The 25663-nt window shown below is 39.3% G+C and overlaps 1 protein-coding gene across 1 annotated transcript in view; it reads right to left on the bottom strand.

The window, feature by feature from the left end:
• aff2 (AF4/FMR2 family, member 2) overlaps window positions 1-25663 on the bottom strand; it is a 192820-nt gene that overhangs the window by 23515 nt on the left and 143642 nt on the right. The window contains 7 exon segments of the mRNA XM_042493782.1: window positions 5309-5424; window positions 5566-6624; window positions 14245-14449; window positions 15678-15893; window positions 16071-16221; window positions 16588-16690; window positions 17639-17756. Of these exon segments, the coding sequence (XP_042349716.1) occupies window positions 5309-5424; window positions 5566-6624; window positions 14245-14449; window positions 15678-15893; window positions 16071-16221; window positions 16588-16690; window positions 17639-17756 (1968 nt within the window).

Below are 25663 nucleotides of genomic sequence, written 5' to 3'. Positions count from 1 at the left end.
GGTACTACCACACAGAGCTGTGTTTTTTTTTTTTCTTCAGTGGTTCTGGCAGAGTGCTGATTACAAACTATTATTTTAGTATTTTGGATTATTTTTTACTTGAGTCCCCCTGACGCTGTTGTCTCTTGCTCTTAAGACACAGACCAAGTTTGAGGGTCCTGAGTTCCTGAGGTCCTGCTGCGCAGCTGATTGCTGCTCTTAAAAAGAGCTGGCCCCAAGTCATCTTTCAAGCTGCCTACTGCGACCCCTAAACAGATCCTCCAAGCTGCCCTGACTGCTCACCCTCCAAGCAAACACTAATCCTGCCTAACCCTCCCTGACCTGCTATTGAACATGTTCATGAATGTACTTCCGTGAACTTAACTCTTTGCGCTCAGCAAGATCGTGCAATCTCACTGTAACTCTACTTTGCTACTGTTCTGTTGATTTTTACCATCTCCAAACCTTTATGGCTCTTACACTTTTCTACCTTTAAGTATGTTCAACTTCTACGTGTATTTTTTATTTTTATTTTGTATTTTAGAAAGGTTTGGCCTTGGTCATGTTATGTTGCTCCACCATAATGAGACACTGATACATGATTTTTCTTGATTTTACTTTGTTTCTCATAACCATCTCAATATCATCAACAATGTCACAAAAAGTGCATTCTCTGACACAAACATCCAGCGTGTAAATCCCTTCTCCTGAGATAACAGTGTCTAACTATCTTGCTGCGACTTCATTAGCAGTTGCTGAATGATATTTTCCTTATAAAATTGTTGTAATTCTGCCTTCCCTGCTCGAGCATCCACGATTATTCCCTCAGCTGCCTTATTGTTGCTCTTGTGACTCATATTGTTTGCAACACAACAGATAATATTTTTATGTTTTTCCTCTGCCTGGAAACTCTGGGGGTTTGATGCAGCGAGAAAAGTTGCTGAGCTCGCAGAACAACGCCCCGGGCCCCGACATTAGTGATAATATACAAAACCAGGGAGACAAAGACTAATTAGCTGCTGTGTGTGTGAATGTGTGAGTTATGTGTGTGTGTGTGTGTGTGTGTGTGTGTGTGTGTGTGAATGCGTGAGTTATGTGTGTGTGTGTGCTTCTGTGTCTGTGTGCAGAATAATTGATGTGTACAAGCGTGTTTGTGTGCATGACTATGCTAATTTGTGTGCATTTGTGTGTGTCTATCCTTAAGTGGATGCCAGTGTGTGCAGGAGAGCATGTGAGAGCTCTCACAGCTCTTTTAAAGGGATAATAAGTTAAGAAATTTACAGCCCCATCGCACAAAATGACCACAGTATATCTGCCAAATGTTCTACTGCAACACATTCGCAATGACTTAAAAGTTACTTGGCCAGATGGGAAGATTTCTTACTTTTAAAGACCTACCAAAACTGATAGATTGCTGTTCTATCTTCTCCTCTTCTCCTTTGATCATTTGTCCTTTGCACTCTTTGGGGGAAAGACGAGCAACCAAACAGGATAAATGCATGTGTTTGTTTTGGATACATGATAGCACCCCCCATCTATGCATTTTTTGCTGGAATTTTGCTAAAAATCTGCTACACAAAACAGGATTCACAGACTTGTAAATACTGCCTTAAAGAGCTCTTTCTGCTAAAATCTCCTTGTTATCCAACCTACATCAACACTCATCTTGTCCAGCACGGCAGCTTGTTGTACTATGACAAAACAACAAAAAAAGCTCACTGACAGTCTCAGCTTGCAGGCTAATGCTAGATGGCTAATTAGCTGGTTAGATACATTCAACAGCACATCAAGTTGGTGCAGATGTCACTTCAGTTTGTGTAAATGCTGATGTGGTCCTAACTTATCAATACCACTAACAACAAACCGTCTGTCCATGACCTGTAAGCTAAAAAACCAGTATGTGTACTTTATCTCTTGGTCCCCTCCAGGAGCTCAGCCTGCCAGCTGCTGACAATACAAAGGATTAAGGTTTACCCTAACCCTTTACACCTACATGGAACGAATACTGTCCCAGGTAGCACACCTAATTTTGGAGCATTTTATTTTTTTTTAATGATATGTTTATTTAAAATGTCTTGCATCAACACATGCATACGTATTAAATCAAACATGTAGATACGTGCCTTGTCAACCAAAGCACACACTGAAAGTGTACTAGACAAAGAAAAAACAACAGCAATGACAAGAACAAACAAAAACAAAAAAAAGATAAGTCACAAAGAACAACTTCTCAGACACAAGACACTTAATAATAAAATAACATAAATCTTAAATGCATAATCCATCTACTAATATCTGTATCTTTCACAAACAAATTCAACGGTCCCCATACCTTTTCAAACATACCCTGCCTCCCTTTTCAAATATACGTCACTCTCTCCAAAGGAAAGGTTAACAGCTTTTTCCTCACTCAGTATGCAACACTTGGCCTGCTAGTCTTTTTCCAGAACATTGCAATCAACCTTTTGGCGTGCAGAAGACTCATATCTATCATTATTTGTTCACTCTTGGCATACTTGTGATCTAATTTTGGAGCATTTCAACAAAAAAATAAATTGCTTTGGTACCCAAAGTATAGGTTCCCAGCTGGAACCAAAAATCACCAGGTTTGTCCTGAACTGAAATCTGAACCATGACAACATCAGTAGGTGTATCATATTCTACAGGTCGAGAAAATGGAGTCTTGCACGCAATAGTCTTCTATATCTTTTTATAATTAGTTGTTGAACCATTCTTGTTTTTGGTAAAAAAACAAGTATCTGTAAAAACAGATCAACAGCTCATAGGTCAATAATGTGCCATCTTCTTCCATCTTCTGTTCTGCATTGTGGAGCACCCTCTGTTGATGACAAATCTTTACAGTTGTTCTATAAAAAACTGGTTGAAACACAGGATGGTTTTCTACATATCACCAAGTTCCAAGGAACCTGAATAGAAGCTGTTCAAGAACCAGAGCTAATTTGGTGGAAAACGGTTATGAGAGGAAAAGAGACATTTCTAAAATTTTTTCAAGGTCTCTTTTCTCCTCCTTTTAATGATAAGTACCTATTGATAATACATTTTTAAAAAACACTCTTACAATGTTTTTACACAAAAAGGATGACTTCAGATTTCAATTCGACTTTAAGACTATTGATGACATTGATTAAGATTTGTGCTGAAATGCTCAACAAAGAAAAATAAAATTAAACGTGATCATTAACATGTCTTTTCTCATGATCTGTTGTCAAAATACGACCTCTCTGATTTAAACAGATTGATGATATCTTAAAAGTCACAGTTTAGAAATTGCTGAATGGGTGTGAGCAGGATGATCACATTATTCACTTTACAGCTTCCATAAAAAACCTCTTACATGATAAACAGTCTCTCTGAGACATCTGCTGTACCCATGTCGTGGGTTCAAGTCCAGGTCACCCCCTCTTTCCCTTGTACCTTTCCCAGCTGTACACTCTTTGATAACGCTGAGATGCTATAAAAATATTTCCTCTGTAGCTGTCACGTTGAGGCTTATTTATAGCGACAGTCAGCTTAGTCTGTTTTTAATAATTCACACGGAAATCTGAAATTCAGTTTGTCATTCCCGTGTCACGCTGTGGATTGAACTCACCTCTACAGTGACTTCATCACCACATTAAAAATGTTAAGCCTTACTAAAAATACTCAGTAAACTTGTCTGATTACCTCCACTAGTGTCTGTTCCAGTCACTGAGAATGTGGTGTTTCGGGGAAAACGGGAAAAGCAAAGTTGAGAATTACTTAGTCCTCACATTTGTTGTGTCATGCAGCGAGAGTTGGGTTGGTGTAAAAATGTGCAAACCGGTTTACTACTCAGCCAAACACTGGACCAGACTAATATACTGAATTTCACCACGAAGTGTCGCACTTGACTCATCAGCTGCCCCAGGTGGAACGCAGGGTGCGTGCCAAATCACATACTGATTCTTTTTACTTTCAGTAGGTACTACGGCTGCCCTTACTTAGCATGTACTGTTGCATTAACACAGCGCTCCAATTTTCTTAGTCACTGTTACCATGGAGACAGAGCAAAACTTTACTGGCCATACTTGCTACAAAAGGAGGTTAACCACACAAGCTCTGCTGTTGTTATTTTGCAAAGTTTAACTTTTAAGTTAAACTTAAGACTGGATACTTAACATTTTTCTCTATCATTTTTTTGGTTTTTTTTTTCATTTTTTTGTGGTTGGTAATCCATTATTGTTGTGTTTTGGCTGTTCATTTACATAACAACGCCGTTTTGCGTGCCTGAAAATGGAAAGATTGGAAAATGGGTTCCAGAGAGCGAACTTTTGAGAACGCCACTGTTTTTATTGTCATGTAAACTGGCACTACAGAGTTTCCTCTGACAACGGGGACTTTTTTGCACATGCGCATTATGATCTCAGTCAATAGCAATGCAAGAATAGGTGGACAACAACAACAATGGCGGACTCCCGAGTGCTGTTTTTGCTTGTAATGTAACAGCCAGCAAAGTGTGGATTTACTCCACCATCACTTTGATCAACGGAGACGCATTACTTACATGCACCAACTACTAAATCCACCTTTACGCTGACGAAGGTACAAATACATACATATACAAATGTTCGCGCATTAGCCATCTTTGTTTGTTTATAGCTCACCACTCTGTAGAGGGAAGTGTGTGTGCATGCGTCTTTTGTTTCATTACAAAATCACACCGCCAACTACTGGTCTGGCATGCATACCACAACAGTTTTAGTCATTTTTGCAGATTTGTGCGCACAGCATTTGTTTTCAAAACACGAAACTTTTTTAAAAATGATTGTTTCCTTGTAAACGTGGCCTGAGATGCCATGAATGAAGCGTAGAACTCTTGTCCACTTGATGGCAGTAATGTACCCCAAGTTGGTTTGTTAACCGCCAATATGCTGCAGGGATGATGTGTTTTTTGTTTTTTGAAGGCCAACCCTGAAAGTTTACATTGTCGTGGTTCCTTGCTAGGGTTATTGCAGAAAATAAGCTCTGTGGCAAACAGACGTTTCCGATACATCCTACCGGAAATGCATTTAAAAAACCCTGTTGATCTCGAGACGAGGAAACCAAAGGTACTAAAATGTTAACCAATCTTCCATGTTTTAGGGCTTCTACCTTCACTCTACAAACACTAAATGACAAGAAGAGTCAGAGAGAGACGAGGCACCACAATCCGCAGAGTTTACATGTTGCCTCATCTATGTTTTGTAGCTCACCTCTGTGAGCTTCCAAAATGTTGCCACATTATCTAACTGTGTCATGTCTTGTTTATGTAAACAAACACAACCTGTGTAAAATGTAAGTTAACACTCACCCCGCGGAGCTGTTCTTGTGGTTGTGTATTGGAGAGATGCAGGGTGGGAGGAGCTGACAGTCTTTGTCCAATCGCAGCTTCTTATTGCTGTTGACTGATGACTCACTGTGGTCCGACTGGATTATAGAGGACAGAAAACATGCAATATCTAAGTACAGTATCTGAATTTGAGAGAAAGCGGGACACAGATTGGGAGGTTCAGAGTAAAATCAGAGCGAATGTTTAGGAACTACAGCAGAGACAATTGGGTACCACACCTTGTGTTTCCTCTTGCTCTTGCTGGTGTGTTTCTCTGTCGGGACCACCAAGTTTCCAGTCGCCTGTCTCCTGTGTTTGCCTCCGCTCTCTCCTCTCTCCGTCCTCCCTGCCAGCCTGGGATTACTATGCTCTTGCACAGGGGGGTTATCCAGGACCCCCAGACCTTGGCACACCTTCTCTCTGTCTCTCCCCATCGTCCTTTCCCTCTCCCCGAGCCCCAATCTTTCTCTGTCCTCTCTGTCCATCTGCCTCTCTCTCTCTGTTAATCTGTCACCTTGCCTCTCTCTGTCCTGCACTAATCGCTCATTCTCCTCTTCCTGTTTCTCCCCTTTAGGTACCTTCTGCCTCTCTCTGAGTCCCGGCCACTCTCTTTCAGCCTGCTTCTGTCTTTCTCTCTCGGTCACCCCGATCCTCTCCCTCTCCGCTTGTCTCTCTCTGTCTATTCCTTCACTTCCGTCCCTTTCTGTAATACCCACTCTAGATCTTTCCCCCAAAACCTGGCCAGGCACTCTGCTGAGCAAACTCAGGTCAATTTTCACCCATAAATTCTGGATCTCTTGGTATTCCCTCAAGGGGGACAGAGCGATCTCGTGCCCCAGGCTGGAGGGTGGTGACATGGACTCTGGGTCTTTGCACTGTCCTCCTAACCCTCCAGGATCAGGAACAGAAGTGCCGAATGAACCACTGATGTTACTGATGCTGAGGGAGTTACAGCTACTACTGCTGGCATTACTACCACTGCTGATGCTACTATTACTACTGCTGCTACCGTTAGTGGTCACATTGCTACTGTCTTTAACTCGAAGTCCCTTCCCTCCAAATGTCCCCACGCTTGCAGCGGAGCCGAGGCATGGGAGGACAGGCGTGTGCATGTGTGTGTTGGACAGAGTCTGTGTGTTGATCGCGGAGCGCGTGGTCTGAGGGGGCATGGTGGGGATCTTGATGGCTTCCTCCGAATCTGACTGGCATTCAGAGGAGGAAGAGGAGGACTCGGTTTCGATGAATTCTCTGGACTTGGGCGTGATTTTGGTGCTGGGACCTCTGTGTTTCCTTTTTTCCTGCTTGCAAAAATGAGAAAAGGGAGTGAGCTCTGAGACATAACATAAACAAATAAATAAATCTAAAGTCAAGGGTGTTTTGATGTAACGCGACAAAATTTACATACAGTTACTGCACACGAGAGGGTAACATGGGATTGAATTTTCACTCCTGTCCTGTCCCAAGCTCATGACTTGAGTAGAAAAAAAAAATCTGTCCTAACCTAATCCCAGAAGAATGACTCCTGTCCCATTCCATTCCCATGATGTGTTTTTAAATAACACATTAAATTGTTTCTAGTCATATTAGAACATATGCATATTCATATTTAAATACCACGCATAATTAATCAGTAGACTATAGGACCATGCTAATATAAATCCTAACATAACAGCTGGAACACCTCTATGTACATTCTGTTGTGCTATGTTTTTTATATTTTTCATATTTTTGTTATAATGTTCTATTCAATATTTATGTTTTTGACTGTTGCAGTATTTTCCCTTTCATTTAATTTCGTTCTACAGATTGTTCTATTAGTCTGTGAAGTGAAATGAAACATGTTTGACTGTATTATTTTGTATGTCATGAATATTCGCTGCACACCAGTCACACAACTGAGCACAGGCAGCTGATGTGTCACATGCAAATTAAAAGATGTATTTCACATTTCTCATTTTGAATTCTTTCTCAGATTTAAAGGCAGTTCTCCAAAAAAAGAATGTTTATCAAAGATCATTCAGAGGCCACTCAAAGTTTCTCCTCACTAATGGCAGCGATAAAATTCAGCCTTGATTACCACATTGTCAACACTATGAAGGTTTTTTAGTCCCCTCACTGGTGAAGTCTAGAGTTAGACTAAAACTGAAAAAGTGAATAATTGATGCCTTTTCTAAAAACAGCAACATATTGCTGACTACTTGCAGTGACCTTTCAGCTCTGCAAACTCTCAAAGTAAAGAATGGCTGTTTAATAAGGAATCATAATCAGAATTTTTTCCACTGTGTCAAAAAAATCCATGAAAATACCAAACATCTTTTAAATTCGTAAAATAAAAAGGCTTTTTCTGTAATTTCCTGAAGCAGCTAGGTATTGCAGGTTGTTTTGTTTTTTTTGGACAATCAATGCTTAAAAAAAAGGATATAATACATTTGTTGGGGAGTATTTTCAGATGCAGATTATAGCTGGGGTAGGCAGTTTTATTTTAGTGATATTAAGCAAAAATCCTATTATAAAATGTTGAGGGTATTGCAATTCAAGTGCACCTCCCTTTGGCTCTGTTTTCAGGCTTTAGAAAATCTAGACCATGACAGCAGACTTTTGCCAATCACAGGTCATTTCAGAGACCTCTCTCCTGGCTTCTGGCTCTTTGATGTTTATTTAGTGAAAGCTTCACTCAGTAGTTAAGAAACTTGCAAAGAATATTGCTATTCTAGCATTGGTGATGAAAGCAACCCAAAAAAGGAAAAGATATTTTTCAAAAGAGCGTCCAAAAGAGACAAATCTAAAACTGACAATATACAGACAAAAAAAACATATAAATATTGGTAAAGAGTTTCCCAGATGGAAAGAAAATGATGTTAACAGTTTAGCCTTTTGCAAACTGGAATCAAAGGCTCACAGCTGCAGCTCCAAGTTCACATTTATGAAGCTAAAATCAGCTAGAGCCTCAGATCACAGTGTGTCCTTCACCTCACTCCTTGCTGCTACAGACAGTTCATCCTTAGAAAGCAGACAGCAGCTCTGGAGACAGACCCCCTGTCAGCAGTAACCCAAATCCAGCCAGAGCAAACCCCAGTGCCAGAGGACCGGATAGCCTCCACTTCCTGCCACATAAGCAAACTTTCTGTTGCTGCTGTTACACAGGTTAGACCCTACGATGAACTGGCCCTTGTACAGTTTGGGCTACTGGCAGGATGACGGCTGAATTGGTTTATTTCTGTGAAAGTCTGATAAGCACAGAGAGTTTGGACTCTGGAGCAAGATATTTCCTTTAAATTTCCTGTTGCCAGTAGGTGGCGCTGTGACTATAAGCAACAATGGGCATGTATATGTGTTCAGGATGTGAAGTTTGGTTTGGTTCATATACCTGAGTGTTATAAATCGGGTTGTAACAATGCATCACGAGACAGTTAAAAATCAATAAAAATTAAAAAGATTTAAAACAGTGAGATGAAAAATGAACCACGATACTCATTTTGAACAGCAGAGGGGATAATCTACTTTTGACTTTGCTTGCTTGATGTGTCACATCACTATGTGTTCAACATCCTACGTCATGTCCGAGACAACAGACAGCTCGCCAACGTAAATAAGACGAAGCAAAGGCTCCACGACAAAGGCGAGAAGATAACAGAAAAAACAGTCTGCAAATATTGCAAGAGAGTATTTAACTACACAAATAGAACAACTAACATGATGCAGCGTGTGAGCCGGTATTATAGTGAGGAGCTCCGGTCCACCCCGCCTACAGACGTTACTCCTTAACGACGACTACATGGCCAAGCCTCACTGACAAGTGCATTTGTAGCCCTGCTCGCTCAAACGAGTACAAGAGCCAAAGAGTGTGCCCATTGTATCACCCACGAGTTGGAAATGGCCAGCTTAGTTCTTCAAACTTGCCCTCTCTGCCTAGCATTGTGAATGTCCAGAAATGTATTCATTGCATAGTTTGTGTTTTGCATTTATACACTCCTTCAGAAATAAAAAGGGATTCTTTAATTTTATACAGAAAAGAAGAGAAAATGCAGTATTTTGTATAGTGTTTGTTTAGAATAATTAATAGAATATTTTTCAGTCATAGTTTGTCTATAATCTCATATTATATTTCAAAATAAATTGTATCGAATCGTGAGTTAAGTTAATCGTTACATCCCGAGTTATAAACCACTTCCCTTTTTCATGGTGAAACATGGAAGTTTGAGGCCTCAACATGGTCACACGATGTGACAAAGACGCAAGCTTTTAGATGTCAAGGTCTTTAGATGGTACAGGCCAAATTTAAAGTTGAAGCTAAAGGTCTGTCTCTACATCTGCTGTCTGCTCTCCTCCCTGAGAAGCAGTCCAAAGTGGTGAGGAGTGAAGCGGAGGGATTGTGGGATGGCTAGCTAACTAAGTCTTGTCTCATTTGCGGTCTGATAAACAGAGATATAGCTCTACAATGAAATAAGATTAAATAAATAAGTGCATGGGAAACACTGGGTATGAAGAATGTGCATATGCCTGTGGTCATCTGGTGGGAGGGGCTACAGACAGAGAGGGGAGAACTGCAGGAGGAAGGTGTTTATTCACATTCCGCTGTTTGTTTTGTTTTTGTATTTTTGAGGGATCTGCCTACCACCTTATATCATATTTACAACAGTGAGCATTTACAGCAGTAAAATTATTGTCAAAATAAAATACAGCACTTTAATAGGGGTTTTTCAACTTCTATTGCACAGAAGAATCAGATACATCAGGCCTCGGCTACACAGACTTATTGTACTTGTTACTTGTTAGTAGGGTAGATTCATTGGTAATGAGGATAACATAAAATAACACCCATCCTTATCCTGTGAGTGAAGAATATGTCTCAAAGCTCTTTGTGCATCATCAATTCAACACCCTGACATTATTCTTGTGTGAATGATAAGAGCCAGCGAGCAGAACCAGCCTACATCTGCTCAGTCTGTTGTCCTGAAAGCTCTGCTGAGTCACACCTGCATCTCTGACAGTTTTGTATCCAATCAAAATTGTCCCTCACATGTTGAATGCTTGTTAATAGATGTGAAATGATCAATGATTGTAGTTTAAAACAAAAGGAGCGTGCAACATCAACATGAGAAAGCAACTACAGAGGTAGATGCAGCAAAGAAAAAAACCACTAATGTTCCCCATCTGAAGCAAAACCCACTCGCTTGGCAGACACCAGGCAGTTTTCTCAAACTTTTGGAATGCTTCCAATGCATGTTGCCATCTGCAAAATCCATTTGCAATAAACGCCATGTTGTGTTTTGTTAAAAAAGAAAAGAAGAAACTGTCCCCTGTATAGTGCGTCTTCACACTGCTGGCAAAAGATTTTCCTTTCTTCTTGCAGAAGTCTTTAGCAACATTTTCTGGAAAGTTCCTCTCTTCTCACTGACATTAGCTGTCCTGCAAGCTGTTCTGCGCAGTGAAGGCTGGCAGCGGATCAAGTGTCGTGACAGCACCCACAGCACAGGTTGCAGATGTTAGCACTGCACTTGATTTTGAGGTTAGCTTTGGGCACAACGGGGGATTTTTTTTTAGCTGCTGCAGGTTTAAACTTACTGTAGATTATTGTAGCCAGCAGATTATGTAATGCACCTTTATATGGCCATGATACAATGGATGTAAAATTACAACCCTTAACTGCAAAAAATTACATCAATATTCAGCATGCTTTTCCTTTCTAACCTCAAATAATGCACCTTTAAGATCACACACAATAGTTGAGCTAAAGCCTCGTAGTGTGTAGAATTATTATTTTGTCTTGCTGATAAGCTGCTAAGTAGCCATTAAATGATTCATCACATGTAGTGTGAGAATGAATCAAAGTTTGGAGCTGTGATTTATGACAGACCTCAGACTGCTGCTGAGGAGCTGACAGATGTTAGCAGCACATCGCTCTCTGGTCAGCTTCACGATAGTCAATTTTGGAGAAATAAGCTGCTGTTTTCTAGTTGTTGATGTCAAAATGCAGTTTCTATTCATCCCACTATTCTTTGTTTATTTGTTAACTGATTTGCTGAAGAACCTTGTTTCAAAGCAAATAACTATAATGATGTGAAGCACAGGTGTCACAAAGATCAAAAATGATCAAAACGTGGCACAACCTGAAATAAATTTGAAATGTTCTTTCAAAGATGAGCATGTAAATTCATCTTTTTCGTATGTTAACTTCACTTCACTGGATTTTTCTCTTGTTTACAGAAGGTCAACATTTACAAGGATTTTAATGAATATGGACTCATTTACAAACATCACTAACAATATTTTGTTAATTCTTTGGTGGCGACAAAGACAATTTGACCTGCTGATGTTTTGATTTGAATTTGGTGTCATGAAATTCATTTTATTAAGAAAAGTACCACCTTCCACTCCCTTTATTCCTCTCCTTTTTAAAGTCTTGGTCACATGAAGTCTGTTTACAGCAAATGTTTTTCTTTCTTTCCTTTCTTCCTTCTATCCTTCCTTTCTTTCTCCTTGAAACTACCCAATCTTCATAAAACCACAGAGTGTTCACTCATTATAGGTTCAGGATGATGGTTGATAATTCAGTTCTATCTCTTTGACTCCCTCTCTTACTTCCCATATTTCGATAAAAACCAGTCAGTGTTGAGTCATAATAGTCACGTAATAATACAGCTTTTATCCTGTGGAATTTTATGGCTCTGACAAATCATCCAGAGACAATAAGGGTGAGATGATCATTACATGATACACAGATGGTGTTACATTTGGCAGAACTTGGGTTTTAAACTGTCTCTTAACATATTTCAGATGTTGATAAGTGAAGGGTAAGGGTATCACAGTATTATAGTATAGTAGTCATTGCACCACAATGACTTTTACCTTCTCATCTCTTTTACACAAATACCATCAAATACCATAAACCATTTTGAAATATCAGGAAGGTGAGAAAAAATAGATATAGCTCAAGCCTGCTTGTGTCACGCACTTCTTCCTTGAGAAAGTCTTCTGAATAAGACAGGGATTGTTGGATTAATATTCTAGCAGTCATAAATATTAACTGGATTTACTTTGAGATATTATTATGAGCAAACATTTCAGAAGTATTTCACTGCTGGAAAGATGTTCTTTTCATAAATTAGGTAGAAAGAGGTAGAAAACCTACAACTACTAGAATGCACTATGTCACACCAGGTGGGTAATGTAATGTGAGTTGGTATTAACGCCCTGAAACAATATGTCAGCCAGGCTGTAACAAACAATCTTGACTTACAGGTAAACAGCAAGCTGAACCATGTTTCTTTCACATCTGAAGCAAGAAAAAGGCAACTCGCTAACAGAATATTGGTTTGTATTTGAACAGAACTCCTTTAACAGTTTGATCTAAGTTTTTTTAGCCTCCATTTTCACAATACAGGAAACAGTATGGTGCCCAAATCCTGTTCACAAAATCTTGTGTTACGGCCAAACAGTGCACTGAAAAATATTTTTCTGAAAAAAATTGGAGGTAATCCAGTGACAGAATCTTGGTTTATATTTATTTGATCAGCTGATTCATCTGAGTGTACTCTTGGTTTGAAAGAAAAAGATAAAGAAAGGCAGGTCTCTCCCAATCTGCTTCTATACATTTTTGTGTCCATGGTGATTGGTGTACAAAACTGAGGAAGTACAATCTGCATCACCAACAGCCCTAAAACCAGCAAGATCTGGGCGCTGGTAAGATAGAGGCAGTTTTATACTATTTTATTTACACATACTACACACATTATTAGAGTCGCATCATTCCAGTTTTACCAGTTTGGTACTGTGTACGAGCTTAAACCAGTTTAGTTTATGCAAACTAGCTGAACCCACATATGTCATTATGTCACCTCATGTTCTGGCAATTTCAAAAGAAACCTAAGTCACAGTGCTAAATCCAAATCACTGCATTAGTAATAAAAAATATGACAGCATGATTTATATAATATCATGTTTGTAAACTCACTAATGGAGCAACTGGTATCACACAGGTTGTATATATGAAAGAGCTGTGTTTGTTTACTTTTTGGGCTGATAAAAGGAGCAGAGTTATTCTCTTAAAAAGACTTTGCCGAAATGGAAACATTCTGGATTTGAAACCAATTAAAAGAGCTGTTCTTACTGGCTGCAAGCACTGTTGTGAGATGAACTTCTGTAGGACACTATGTTTCTGTTTATATTTGTTGCTCGCTTTGAAAGCACCGAAGAGGAAAAGCACAAGTTGATTCATGAAGTTGAAATGAGGAAATATTTTGACAAAATCTACATATTTCACTACAAGAACCTGAATACATTGTTAGCTGGCTGGATCTCTGGGAAACTGAATGTTTCTGCTGAGGTAAAAGACAATCTCTAAAAACTAACATTGGGTTGTTGCTGCTACATATTGCTTATCATTTCTTGTAAATATCACAAAATAAAATGTGTATTTTCTGATTTAGAAATTAATGTTACAAACTTAAGAAGACAACAAGTAGGTTACTCACCCATCTTTTAAATGTTAATGCCTCTGGTCTGATCTCGAGTGCACAGCTGATAGCTACGTAGTCTGTTTACATTGAGTGACAGAGGAGCATATTTAATGTATTTAGTGTGGATACAGAGCTCCGGTGCTACGCATTGCTACGTGATAGTTAAACACTTCTTTTCTGTTGGGACATGGTGTCAGTATGTTCCACTGAGTTGCTGCTGCTTAGTCAAGTGGGACACCTGGTAAAATTTGGTAAACTGGTCTGGTCTGGTGTTTGGCTCAATATCAAACCACTTTGAACATTTTCTTTACAGCACAAGCCTAAGTGTTATGATACAAAGCTGGTTGAATATCTGCAAATTATCCCTTTAAGACCAACACTGGAAAGATAGAAGAAATGCAGAGAAACTCCCTAGGAAGCCTACAAACACACATGTGTAATCCACTCCCAGACACTAACCTGGTTTACAGTGACAGCAGGGATTGGCACGGGGGTTTGCTGTAGCGCCGCTGGTGGAGTTACTGTGTTGTTGTTTGAGTTGGTAGCACTGCGAGGTTCTTTCCTGGGGGCTGTTTTCCCACTGGGGGGTTTGCTTCGCGGCCTTGGGGGGTTCTGAAGCTCCAGGGAGGGGGGAGGCAACAGGTCCTTCTCCCTCGCTGCGGGGCTACAGTGGGGGGAAAAAAAACCACACAATAGGAGGAAGCGTCACAATCCGAATTAGATTCACCCTTGAGCAAGGCACTGCTGTTGTCATGCAGTATTACACTGACAAACAGTGGAGGATAATGCTTGCCTTGGCCAGCTGCAGGGGGTGAATGTGTGTCAAAATGGAAAAAAATATAAGACAGCATGAAATAATTGAAAACAGCATGCATTCAGCTGAACTTGTTTGGATGTGGAAAGCTTAAAAATGGAGAGGGGAAGTGAAGAAGTGGTTGAAGGAGAAATGAATAAGGAAACAAAGCTAGAAAGTCTGTGTTTTTCTTTCAATTAGTCTAACATCAAGCTGAGCAGCCACTTTGGCACGACATCTACTCAATCTGAGCATTTTTCACAGCAGATGTGGGAGTGACAGTGTTCAGTGGCTAGCTGCCAAAAAGCTCTGGGATCCACTGGAGCCTCTGTAAGCTCTCCACACTAAGTGACATTCTTGCCTTGAAAGTAACTGTAATACTTTCATCAGTAACAACTAATATGTAAGTTATAACATATGAGTACCAACCAAGAAGGAAATTGTTGCAATGTTTTTGTTCTACTCAATCCATCACAATAGCCAAACACTGAATTTGCACTTAATTAAGATTTATATCAACATGACATGATTTGACTGCTCATTCACTGAATTGCACGCAGACACAAGAGAGATCCTTACCATAGAACAGGGTAGTCCGCTGTATAAGCTAAGAGCAGTAGGTTTCATTGAATCAACCATCAAAAAGACACTTGAAAATTTGATTAGGAGGCTTTCTAGTCTTAAATCCATAACTTATGGCATCCCCCAGTGAAGTATCCTGGGGCCATTATTTTTTAAATTATATAATATAAATAATTTCTTCAAAATCTTGACGGTGTTGATTTGTTAAGGCTATTAGTCTGATAAAGATAAGACCAAAGTAGAGAATATGTTGAAATGTGGCTCTTTGATAATATATACCCCTCATATAGGGGAAACTGTTATGAACATTAAATAAAATTAAGAAAGTATCCTGAATTTGTAGCTCCATCTTAGATAAACAGCTCAATTAGCAAAATAAATCATAAATAAATAAATGATAAGTAAGTCATACTTTTGTGATGCAATACATACTGATGGTGTAGTCCTAGGTGTGACTGTATGTACACATACAGCTTAGCGAAAATATAAAGGAGGGGTCTTGTCCTCTTGTCCTTACCTATGCTGGTTTGTTCTGCTCCATGTCTGGCTCTGATTATCCTCCACACTGTTTGACCTCTCTGTCCGTCTGGGCTGTTTCTTCCCCGTGGTGTTCCTCCTCGGGGTTGTGACCTCGGGCCCTGACAACAGGCCCGGTGACATCCTCATCTTTGATCTCTGGCTCTCCCCCGAGGCCTTCTGGCTGAGCTTGGCCTTGGCCTTCTCTCTGCCAGGGCTGCGGAAAGCAAGATTTGATTTTTCTTTTATGGCTAGAGACATATTTTTGTCAGTTGTTGCCTACAGTTTGTTCATCCATCTGTCAGTGTGTCATTCATTCATTAATTCATTCAACAGATGACATCTGAAAAGTTACATTGGCACATTTTCACACAAAAACACTTGTAGCTCCTACCAAAAGGCTCCCCTCGTGTCCTTGTGTTCCACCGTTGGTGCAGCTGGGACAGGGGTGCTGTTGGATCCGCAGGGCTTGGCCTTGGCAGCTGGACCAACTCCTGGTGCCTCACTCCCTGGAGAGAAAGTCCCAGGACCCTGGGTGATAGAGCCTGGGCAGAGGAGAATCAGACCAGAATAATGCTGCTGAATGTGCTACACGGAAATATTGTATTTATAGTATTTTCGTGTTACGAGCACATGAACGGCCCTCCAAAGTCATAATTATGAGTGGGAAATTGGGAAATTTCAATTATACCCGAGTTGCTGAGTTGTGACGTTTGTGTGACATTTTAGGACAGCAGAAATGGTGCAAAGTATGGAAAATTGACAACAATTGACGTCATAAATGCATAAACATGGCGGGCAAGAGTCAATGTTTGGTCAATGATAAGAAACTTTTTATTAATTCTCTGCTGAATATACATTTCTGGTCACATGTAAAGTGTTATATGGTCTGTACTACTGTCTATACCAACCTGTGCCATGTTCTTGTTGTGGGGGAACCAGGGGTTTGGTTTGAGCTTGGACCTTATTCAACCAGCTGTCCAGCTGCCACTTGTTGGCTGAGGGGGGTTCAGGCTGCAGGGGAAAACACAACCTATAAGTTATTAAATATTTCAGAAACAATAGCTCAGTTTTATTGGAATGGTTATTTCTAAAGTGTCGATGCAAATTTGAATTTAACCTGAAAACTCAAAGGAAGTTCCAGATATATTTTATACTTTATACTTTGACACTTTAACGTGTATTCTGTCTTGACATCATAAATCCTTTAAGTGTTCATTTTTGTTTTGATGGTTTCTTTAAATGTGTTACATGCTACCACATGCTTGTCTGTCTTTTTATCTGCATGTCTCTCTCTCTCCTTCCCTCTGTGTGTATGACTGCGTCAGCTTATGAAATCAGGTGGCGTTAAGCCCTTAAAATAATGTGATAAATAATGCTATAATTCATCCCTGTGCAGTTGGAGCTTTATGACTTTCAGAACACCAACCAGAGACCGTGAGAAGAGACTGTTTAATGTACAACCACAGTCAGACACACTGTTGAGTGAATAGTGGTGAAGAAACACATGAAAGTCCATCTGTCTCTATGAAATATAAACAAAATTGGAGGCAATCGTCAGAGCTGGAGACAAACATGATATTGTCAGTATCTTCTAATGCCAGTAATTGAATGATTGCTTAATGATTGAGATTCCTGTAACAAAGCTAATGTTACCTCTGCCTTTCATAAAAATAGGAACTAGCAACCAGCATTATAATACAGTATTATCTGTACACACGGCACAATAACTCCGATATCTTCCCGACTAATTTTTCACACATATTCCTGAATATATAATTCCAAATATCATAATTATATTGGGAATGTTGACATTTGCTACACAGCTGTTTCTCCCACAAATATTAACATTTGCTTGTTTCTTCACATGAAACTAATTAGCTCAGTTGTCCATCCCATACATTTTATCCATGAACTCATGTTGTTCACTGTGTGTTTACAGAGTAACACTTGTCATCTCACCTCTGGAGTGTGTGTGCGGGAGGCCTGATTATACTCGCTGTCACTGGAGCTGCTCTCTGATTCGTCTGTGTCCGACTCTGAACTGCTCTCGGATTCACTGCTGCTTCCTGATGCTCCACTACAGAGGGGAGGAAGACAGAGAGAAAGAGAAAAGGAAAGAAAGAAAGAAAGACAGAGAGAAAGAAAGAAAAAAAAGAAATCAAGCAAGCAAGCAAGCAAGCAAGCAAGCAAGAAAGAAATCTTTACTGTAAACAGCGTTTATGCAACCAAGACTTCAAAAAGGACAGGAATAAAGGTTACATAGCAATTATGCCAGTACTTTTATTTAAAATGGAAGGTGGGATTTTTTTTTAATAAAATCAATTTCACGACATCAAATTTAAATCAAAACATCAGCAGGTCAAATTGTCTTTGTCGCCACCAAAGAATCAACAAGACATTGTTAGTGATGTTTGTAAATCAGTCCATATTCATTAAAATCCTTGTAAATGTTGACCTTCTGTAAAAAAGAGAAAAATCCAGTGAAGTGAAGTTAACATACGAAAAAGATGAATTTACACGCTCATCTTTGAAAGAACAAAAGAACAGAATTTATTTTAGGATGTGCCACGCTTTGTTGATCTCTGTGACACCTGTGCTTCACATCATTATAGTTATTTGCTTTGAAACACAAGGTTCTTCAGCAAATCAGTTAACAAATTAACAAAGAATAGTGGGATGAATAGAAACTGCATTTTGACATCAGCAACTAGCAAACAGCAGCTCATTTCTCCAAAGATGAGTCTGACCAGAAAACTGACCAGAGAGCGATGTGCTGCTAACATCTGTCAGCTCCTCAGCAGCAGTCTGAGGTTAAATCAGCCTGACGGCTAATCACAGCTCCAAACTTTGATTCAGTCTCACAATACATGTGATTAATCCTTTAATGGCTACTTATCAACAGGACAAAATCATAATTCTACACACTACGAGGCTTTAGCTCGGCTACTGTGTGTGATCTTAAAGGTGCATTATTTAAGGCTAGAGAGGAAAAACATGCTGAATACTGATGTAATAGTTATGCATCAAATTCTCAAGCATCGTCATTTCACATGCAGAATCAACTTAATGCAGATGAGACTTTACTACATCTTAAAGAATGATGAACCCCATACACTATCAGCATACCACCACAGCTCACAGAATGCACCACAGAAAGACTAAATACACCATACTTTCTATCTAAGAAAACCCAATACCAACAAAAAGTCGTTTTAAGTAGTTTGTGGACTTTCATTTTAAAGCCTCAAGTTCAGCATTTTACCCTGGAGGAGCGAGGGGTCGATTTCACTGAGAAGCTGAGGACACTATAGGCAGACAGCCTGCCATTCAAAACGGCCCACCCTTGATTGTGCATAACTTTAAGCCTTAATAAAATGTATCAGTCAAATTTAAATTCAAATTCAAAAACACTTTATTTGTCCCAGAGGGGCAATTTGTAAGGCACGCAGAGTAGTATGGTAAAAACTATACATAGCAACAACGACATAAAAGACGACACTGACATACAAAAAAAAAACAAAACAAAAAAACAGTTCAAAGATAGCTATAAAAATTGTAATGAAGTGACATGACATGAGGATTTCCATCAGTCAAAATAAATATGTAAATATGAGTATTCTGATGGTCAGAATAGCAATAATGGAGTAGAATAGATAACTGTACTTGTGATATGATCATGACCTGAAAGACAGGTTGCAGTGGAAAAATTATGGTGAGTTATAAAGAAAATTCACCCTAGTTACAGTGACAGGCTGTGTAAACCAAAACCATTTTTTGAGACAGACTGGAAACATGTTTATTTCTTACATAAAGTTGGGCATTTTGACAAGAGTCTATGGGGAGTGACTGTCTTCTGTAACCAAACTCAAGGTGCCGTTCAAAGACCTGCATTTTCTGGCTGCAGTTTTCAGCCAAGGAAGTTGCCATTGGTACTGGCCTGTTGAGGATGTTAATCATCCTGTTTAATGTCTCTTCACCGCACGTTATGGTTACATGTAAAAAATATACTTTCAGAAATTATACTTCTTTTTTTATATTTAGTAAAATTATTTTCACATGGCAGAACACTTCACTACTGAATTTCAGTTACTTATCAATTGAATATCTTTATAGCGCTGTTTTGCAATGGAGAGTCTGTGTATCTAGTCAGTTCATAACACATACTATCTTGCTCTTACAGTGTGTATTGTTATTTTCTGGGGCTGAAATTCCTCAGGTGGTGTAGTTGGATGTTTATCTCATCCTTAGTTGGCACAGTTTACCTAGAAAACCTCCTCTACACTTGCAGCCCAAAAAACTCACATCCTAAACACAAATATAAAGAAAACACATTAATCTCATCTATAGATTTGATTTAGAGGTGTGCAGCGCGGGCAATTCTCTCCACTGTTATCAAAAACAACATCAAGATAATTCCTAATTTGCTCCAACTGCCTCAATTAGCAGAACGTATCATCAAACTCTTGAGTGAAACAGAACTCTCTCCAAGCTGTATAAATTAATCTTTGTTTATCTCTTGTTGTGTTTTTGTCTCGTTTCACCGATTAAAAAATAAAAAAGTATGATTATTGGGGATGCCAGCCACCCTGCCACTGATTCAATAAGAATGACACAGAATATAATAAGCGGCTATTAATAAACGCATAAACACTGCGCTTTGAACCTGTTCAATTGTCTCATCCTCTCTGGTGCTTTGGTTGGCCTTGCGTTCATCCATCCTTCCACGCTGCTTTGAAATGGCCTCCTAGAGGCAACACACCCGCTCGTCCCAACTTACACACACACACTCGCACACACAGAAATTGCAATTATGTGTAGTTCTTTTTTTGTGTGTGTGTGTGAGTGTGCATGTAATTTCAGTTCAAGGCTGCCATCACAGCAGGCACCAATCTGTGTGAGCAGTCAAGCAGCAAATCCATCAACTGTTCCTGAGGCAACACACACACACACACACACACACACACACACACACACACACACACACACACACACACACACACACACACACACACACACACAGTGACAGATACTGTATGACTGCAGTCTCCGGCCTGTTTTTCTTCTTCTATCATTACTCATCTCTTCTCTTCTCTTTGTCTCTCCCTCTCTCTCTCTTTCAATTTCAATTAAATTTTCACCTCACTTTGCTCTATTAACATCACAGTTGAAACAATACTGGCAAACGTCAAGTTAATCTCCCTGTATAAATGCTTGTGTGTGTTTCAGTCTTGTCTTTGCAGACCTTCCACTATGCAATCACTGCCACTGTTGTGTGTTTGGAAAACATAAAAGAGGCTTCAAAAACAGTTTTGAACCGATATAAGAAAGCCAGTTCGATTCTGATTTCACTAAACAAAGCGGAGAAAAGCAAGATCTTGTCTGAGATTTCATTTGGTTTTTTTGCATTCCTGGCACTGGCTGCTTAATCAGCATCACAATAAAACAAGAAATGTAATCAGATCTACTATTCCCATTAACTAAATTATTGCTCATTACATTCAGCTTTCTCTCAAAGCAGGAGAGTTTTAATTTTTCTGAATTATATACTTTCTAAATAACATGGGGAAGTTATTGGTGCACATACCAAGAAAACATTAGCTCTGCAGGCAGAGCAAGGGAAAACGACTCGATATTTTTTTTAAGACACGGCTGCAGGAGTAACATGACACATTTATTACAGATCAACGTTAGAGCTGCATTACTAAATTATTTTTTGTGCCACTTAGGGCGACGTTATAAGCTGTAAACACAAAAAAATTGACATTGTATCACCTTAAAGTTGATATGGCAAACATGTTTGCCAATGGATGCCTACTGTATATACACATCAAGCAACGTTAGAATTCATTTTAAGTTTTGATTTATGGTTACCTGATGAATGTTACTTAGCGTTGGGCGATATATCGAATATACTCATGTATCGTTGCTTGTTCTACCTAGGATATATATAATGACTATATTGCGTACATTAAAAATAAGAATTGTCACTTTTCCTTTTATAAGCCACTAGCATTCCAGTTCTCTTGCTCTCTCCTGCAGCTCTCTGCCTCTCAAAGACACACACACACACATACAAAGCAGGGCTTTTGCAGAGCTCCAGACGGTAACTAATTCTAAAATTAAATTAGTTAGTAAAATTAGTTTAAAGAACATTCTTAAATACTGGGATATATATTGTGTACTGTGATATGGCCTCAAAATATTGCAATATTATTTCAAAGCCATATTGCCCAGCCCTAATTTAACTCAGTTTTTAGTCTCAGCCAATGCCTAAGAAAATATTTGGCTCTTTAATTGATAAATCCACTATATTAACCAGCTAGCTGCTAATATTGTGTCTATCTTTCGGTGCTGAGAAGAGCTGCCGGCCATGAAATCAAGAACAATGAGCCAAAAGATGCTAAAACGACACACCGAGTCAGGTGATAATTCTCTTTGGGACAGCTTTCCATTACAAGGAGTCATTGATCTGTTGTTAATATGTCACTTATCATCAGTAAGCAACATCTCTTTCAGCTGTAGAGTTGTAAAATACACAGATACATTTTGCATCTTTAAACTGAATGCATACAGTGAGATTGGTACCTGGGAGTGATGATAATAACATGGACACTACTTTTTAGGCTCCATTGTAAGAAGGGCCCTATATGAATTGCACACTCACGATTTACAAATGGACTACACTGCTTTTGTGGCTGCTAAACCTCCCCCAATGAGGCAAAATTAATTCTCAAAGCACTGCAAAGAGCAGCATGCACCTCTAACTGCACTGCCAAGCTAATAGCGTCTCAAACTCCCCTTGCTATTTGTGAATATTTATAGGAGGTATCATGCTTACGTTTGGTGCATAATTGACAATTTTCTATGCAAATGGGCCTCACTGCAAAAACAGTCCAATTCACAAAAATCAGCTCTGATAGATACACACAATTACAGAAAATATTAGCATGTATATTAGAGAATTAGTAGTAATTTAAATGTCACGTCTAAACTCCTCAGTGATCAAATCCCTTGCCTGTTTTCAGGAGTGGTCAGAACCTGGAGCTGGCAGGCTGAAATTTTCAATTTTCCTGACTTTCTCTTTCCATTGTTCTGCCTACTGCGTTCTTGGCACAAAGGCAACCTTTGTTCTTTGCCACATGGGCGATTGCAATCAGATGCAAAAAAGGGCAAAGCGCACTCAGAAGCAAAACTTTATAGACCTGTTTGCACAGTCATATCACCAGTGCAATATCTTCTTTGGATTGGACCTTGATACGGGGCAGAAAATTTTTTAAAGTGATGCGCAAGTCATTTTATGCAATTCAATTTGTCTGTTTTGGTCAGGAGCCAGAAATAAGGTCTGTGGTTAAACACAAGCTTAAAAGGCTTTCATGTTTCGTCACGCAATATAAAGTACATCAGTAAATACCCCACTGTAAACTTTGAAGTTTTTATGTGTCTTATAAAGGGTAGTTGCTAACAACTGGCTAAACCAGACTACAGAAGAACAATCTTTAAAGTGGTGTTTGTTTGTGAAGATTATCTTGCTAAACAAAACATGGAAGTATCATAAATGTTTGTTCACCACAGAGCTTATTTTGTGCAATGATCCAAAATCCAATGGAAAAATTCCATAAGCTTTTGGTGAGGGAACCAGGGCAACGTTTCAGGGGTTGGCCCACAGAATATTGTCAACTCTAGGGCACTCTATAGGGTTATTTTAAAATACGATATGTCTTTTCTACTGGACTATAATGTTTGCATTGTGTAAGCCTCTATCACTGCCTGTAGCGCAGACAGTATATATTTTAACAGACTATATGTTGAAATCAGTGAGATGTGATGTTTCTTGGATCACAATTGTCACACACTGTTTCAATTTTGTTTTTTAAACAGTGAACAGCCTGTTCATACATGGATTAGTGGATGACTGAGATAGAGATGCCAGACAGATGGCAATAAGAGACATATCCTGGACTCGTGTGTCGGTCTGTTTTTAATGTCCCTTATTGTCTTTAAAGAATCTTTTGATATGAAACTAAAGGGAGCCAAGAAAGCTGTGAGTCAGCAACTGCTCTCTGTTGTAGAAAAGACTCATTACTGTTCTTCATTTATATCCAAAAGAAGGTACTGACAAGAGAACTACTGTAAGAAACATTTGACCACGGAGCCCATAATGGCAGCTGCGGCTGTGGACATAAACATTAAAGAGTATATGGAGACTTATTTTCAGACAAAACAGCACATACAACAAAAACTATCACTTATTTTACTGTAGAATAATCATCATGTGGGGTTCTCCTCCTCTGTATCCAGACTGATCGGGGCATGATGTGCAGCCAGTCTAGACAGTGCATCACAGATTCAGCCCAACTGCTTCTCATTGTGCCACAAACGTAGTACCATTTGGTGGATGCTTTTGATGTGCGCCTACATTTTAACTCTGGGAAACAAATCACTTCCCCTGGTGGGCCAGCCCACATTGTCGATACGACATTTGGCAAGAAATCAAGGTGAGAACAAACATCAACGTAGAGGCTGTTTTGTAGAAGTGTGCTGTTCTCACGTGTCATCAGAGCTGGAAATGCTGGATACGATTTCTGGGCTGTGTCATGTATGAGCCCAGTGCAGCAGAGAATGTATGATTTAAGTCTGCTGCATGTCATTCTTTATTTACAACATGAAATGTCTCTTTTGCTTGATGAGAGAAACCACTGGGTTGTACATGCTATATAAAACCATGCAAGGCACATTTAATAAATCTGATGCAGGTCTTTTATTGCGTTTTCATTTGCCAAAAGATAAAACTGAGTGGAAGCACGAGACGGGTCTATATTTCCCACGCTGATATGTTTGTGTTTTTGTTTAAATGGCACCGTGTGAAGTTAAAGGGAAGCGTGAGTGTCTTCTCCTCTCAATGGGATTTTCAGATGAGTGCTCTCTAGCCTATTTTATTCTGGCAACACAAACAGTATGTGCTGGAGGAACAAGATGAAAGGAGATGAATATGTGTGTGAAAGCATTACATCTGGCTCACTTTCCTTTTTTTTTTTTTTCTTTTCTCAGGAATCAGCCATCAGCCATCGAAAATAATTTAATGCCGTAGCCGGTGCCAAATTAAAATGCAGTGCCAGCTGGTGCAGACTGACAGACTGGCTCTTTACTGGACACTTTAGATACATTTCTGTGAAGTTTTGTTGAAGTTAAGACAAATAAACTTTATCCAGGAGAAGCACAGTGGGGAGCTGGGGCGCTGCTGCAGCCAAAAATGTCTTAACCCAAAAATAAATGAATTAAATTGTTGGAAATTCGTTAATAAAATTTAAAAAAAATAATGTCTGTATGACAAAGGAAAAGGTTCAAAGCATGCTATACAAAAACAGACAATAGCATATACACTATAACATTATTACGATTTTAAAAAAAAAAAAGAAAAAAAAAGAAATACACAACACTACATTTTTCCAGTTTATATAAAACGGACAAAATTCAAGCAGCTGCACCCATAAGCCAAATGGAGCACCAGTGGCTCAACAGTCTGGATGAAACCGGACCGAACTCAGCTCAGGGTTGGTGAAAGTCTTAAAAAATACAATCTCATGCCATCATTACAGGCCACATGAAGTCTATGCATGTTGCTTTTTCTATAGGAAAGCCAACAGTGGGCAGTGCACGATGGGCTGTAACATGCACCAAATAAAGCTACCTTCACATTAATGGAGCACATGCTGAATATAAATGACTGTTAAATGACTGTTAAATGCTATTAGTGGCAGCAAAAATGTGCTATTCACATGACATGATGGAGCAATAGCTGACCATCAGCTGCATGTCCTACCAGGGCGCCCTAGCAACTTCGAAACATGGTACCACAAACGGCCTACGCAGCCATTCTGCAAAGGTATATAAACACATTGTGCATTCACTTTTCACATCCCATATGTCCAGGTTAACGTCAAAATATGCCACATGTTCTGGAAAGGTCTACCCTATATAAGACAT

Source organism: Plectropomus leopardus, chromosome 9, assembly GCF_008729295.1.
Source record: "Plectropomus leopardus isolate mb chromosome 9, YSFRI_Pleo_2.0, whole genome shotgun sequence".
Classification (NCBI taxonomy): Eukaryota; Metazoa; Chordata; class Actinopteri; order Perciformes; family Serranidae; genus Plectropomus; species Plectropomus leopardus.
This window is presented reverse-complemented; position numbering and strand designations above follow the sequence as displayed.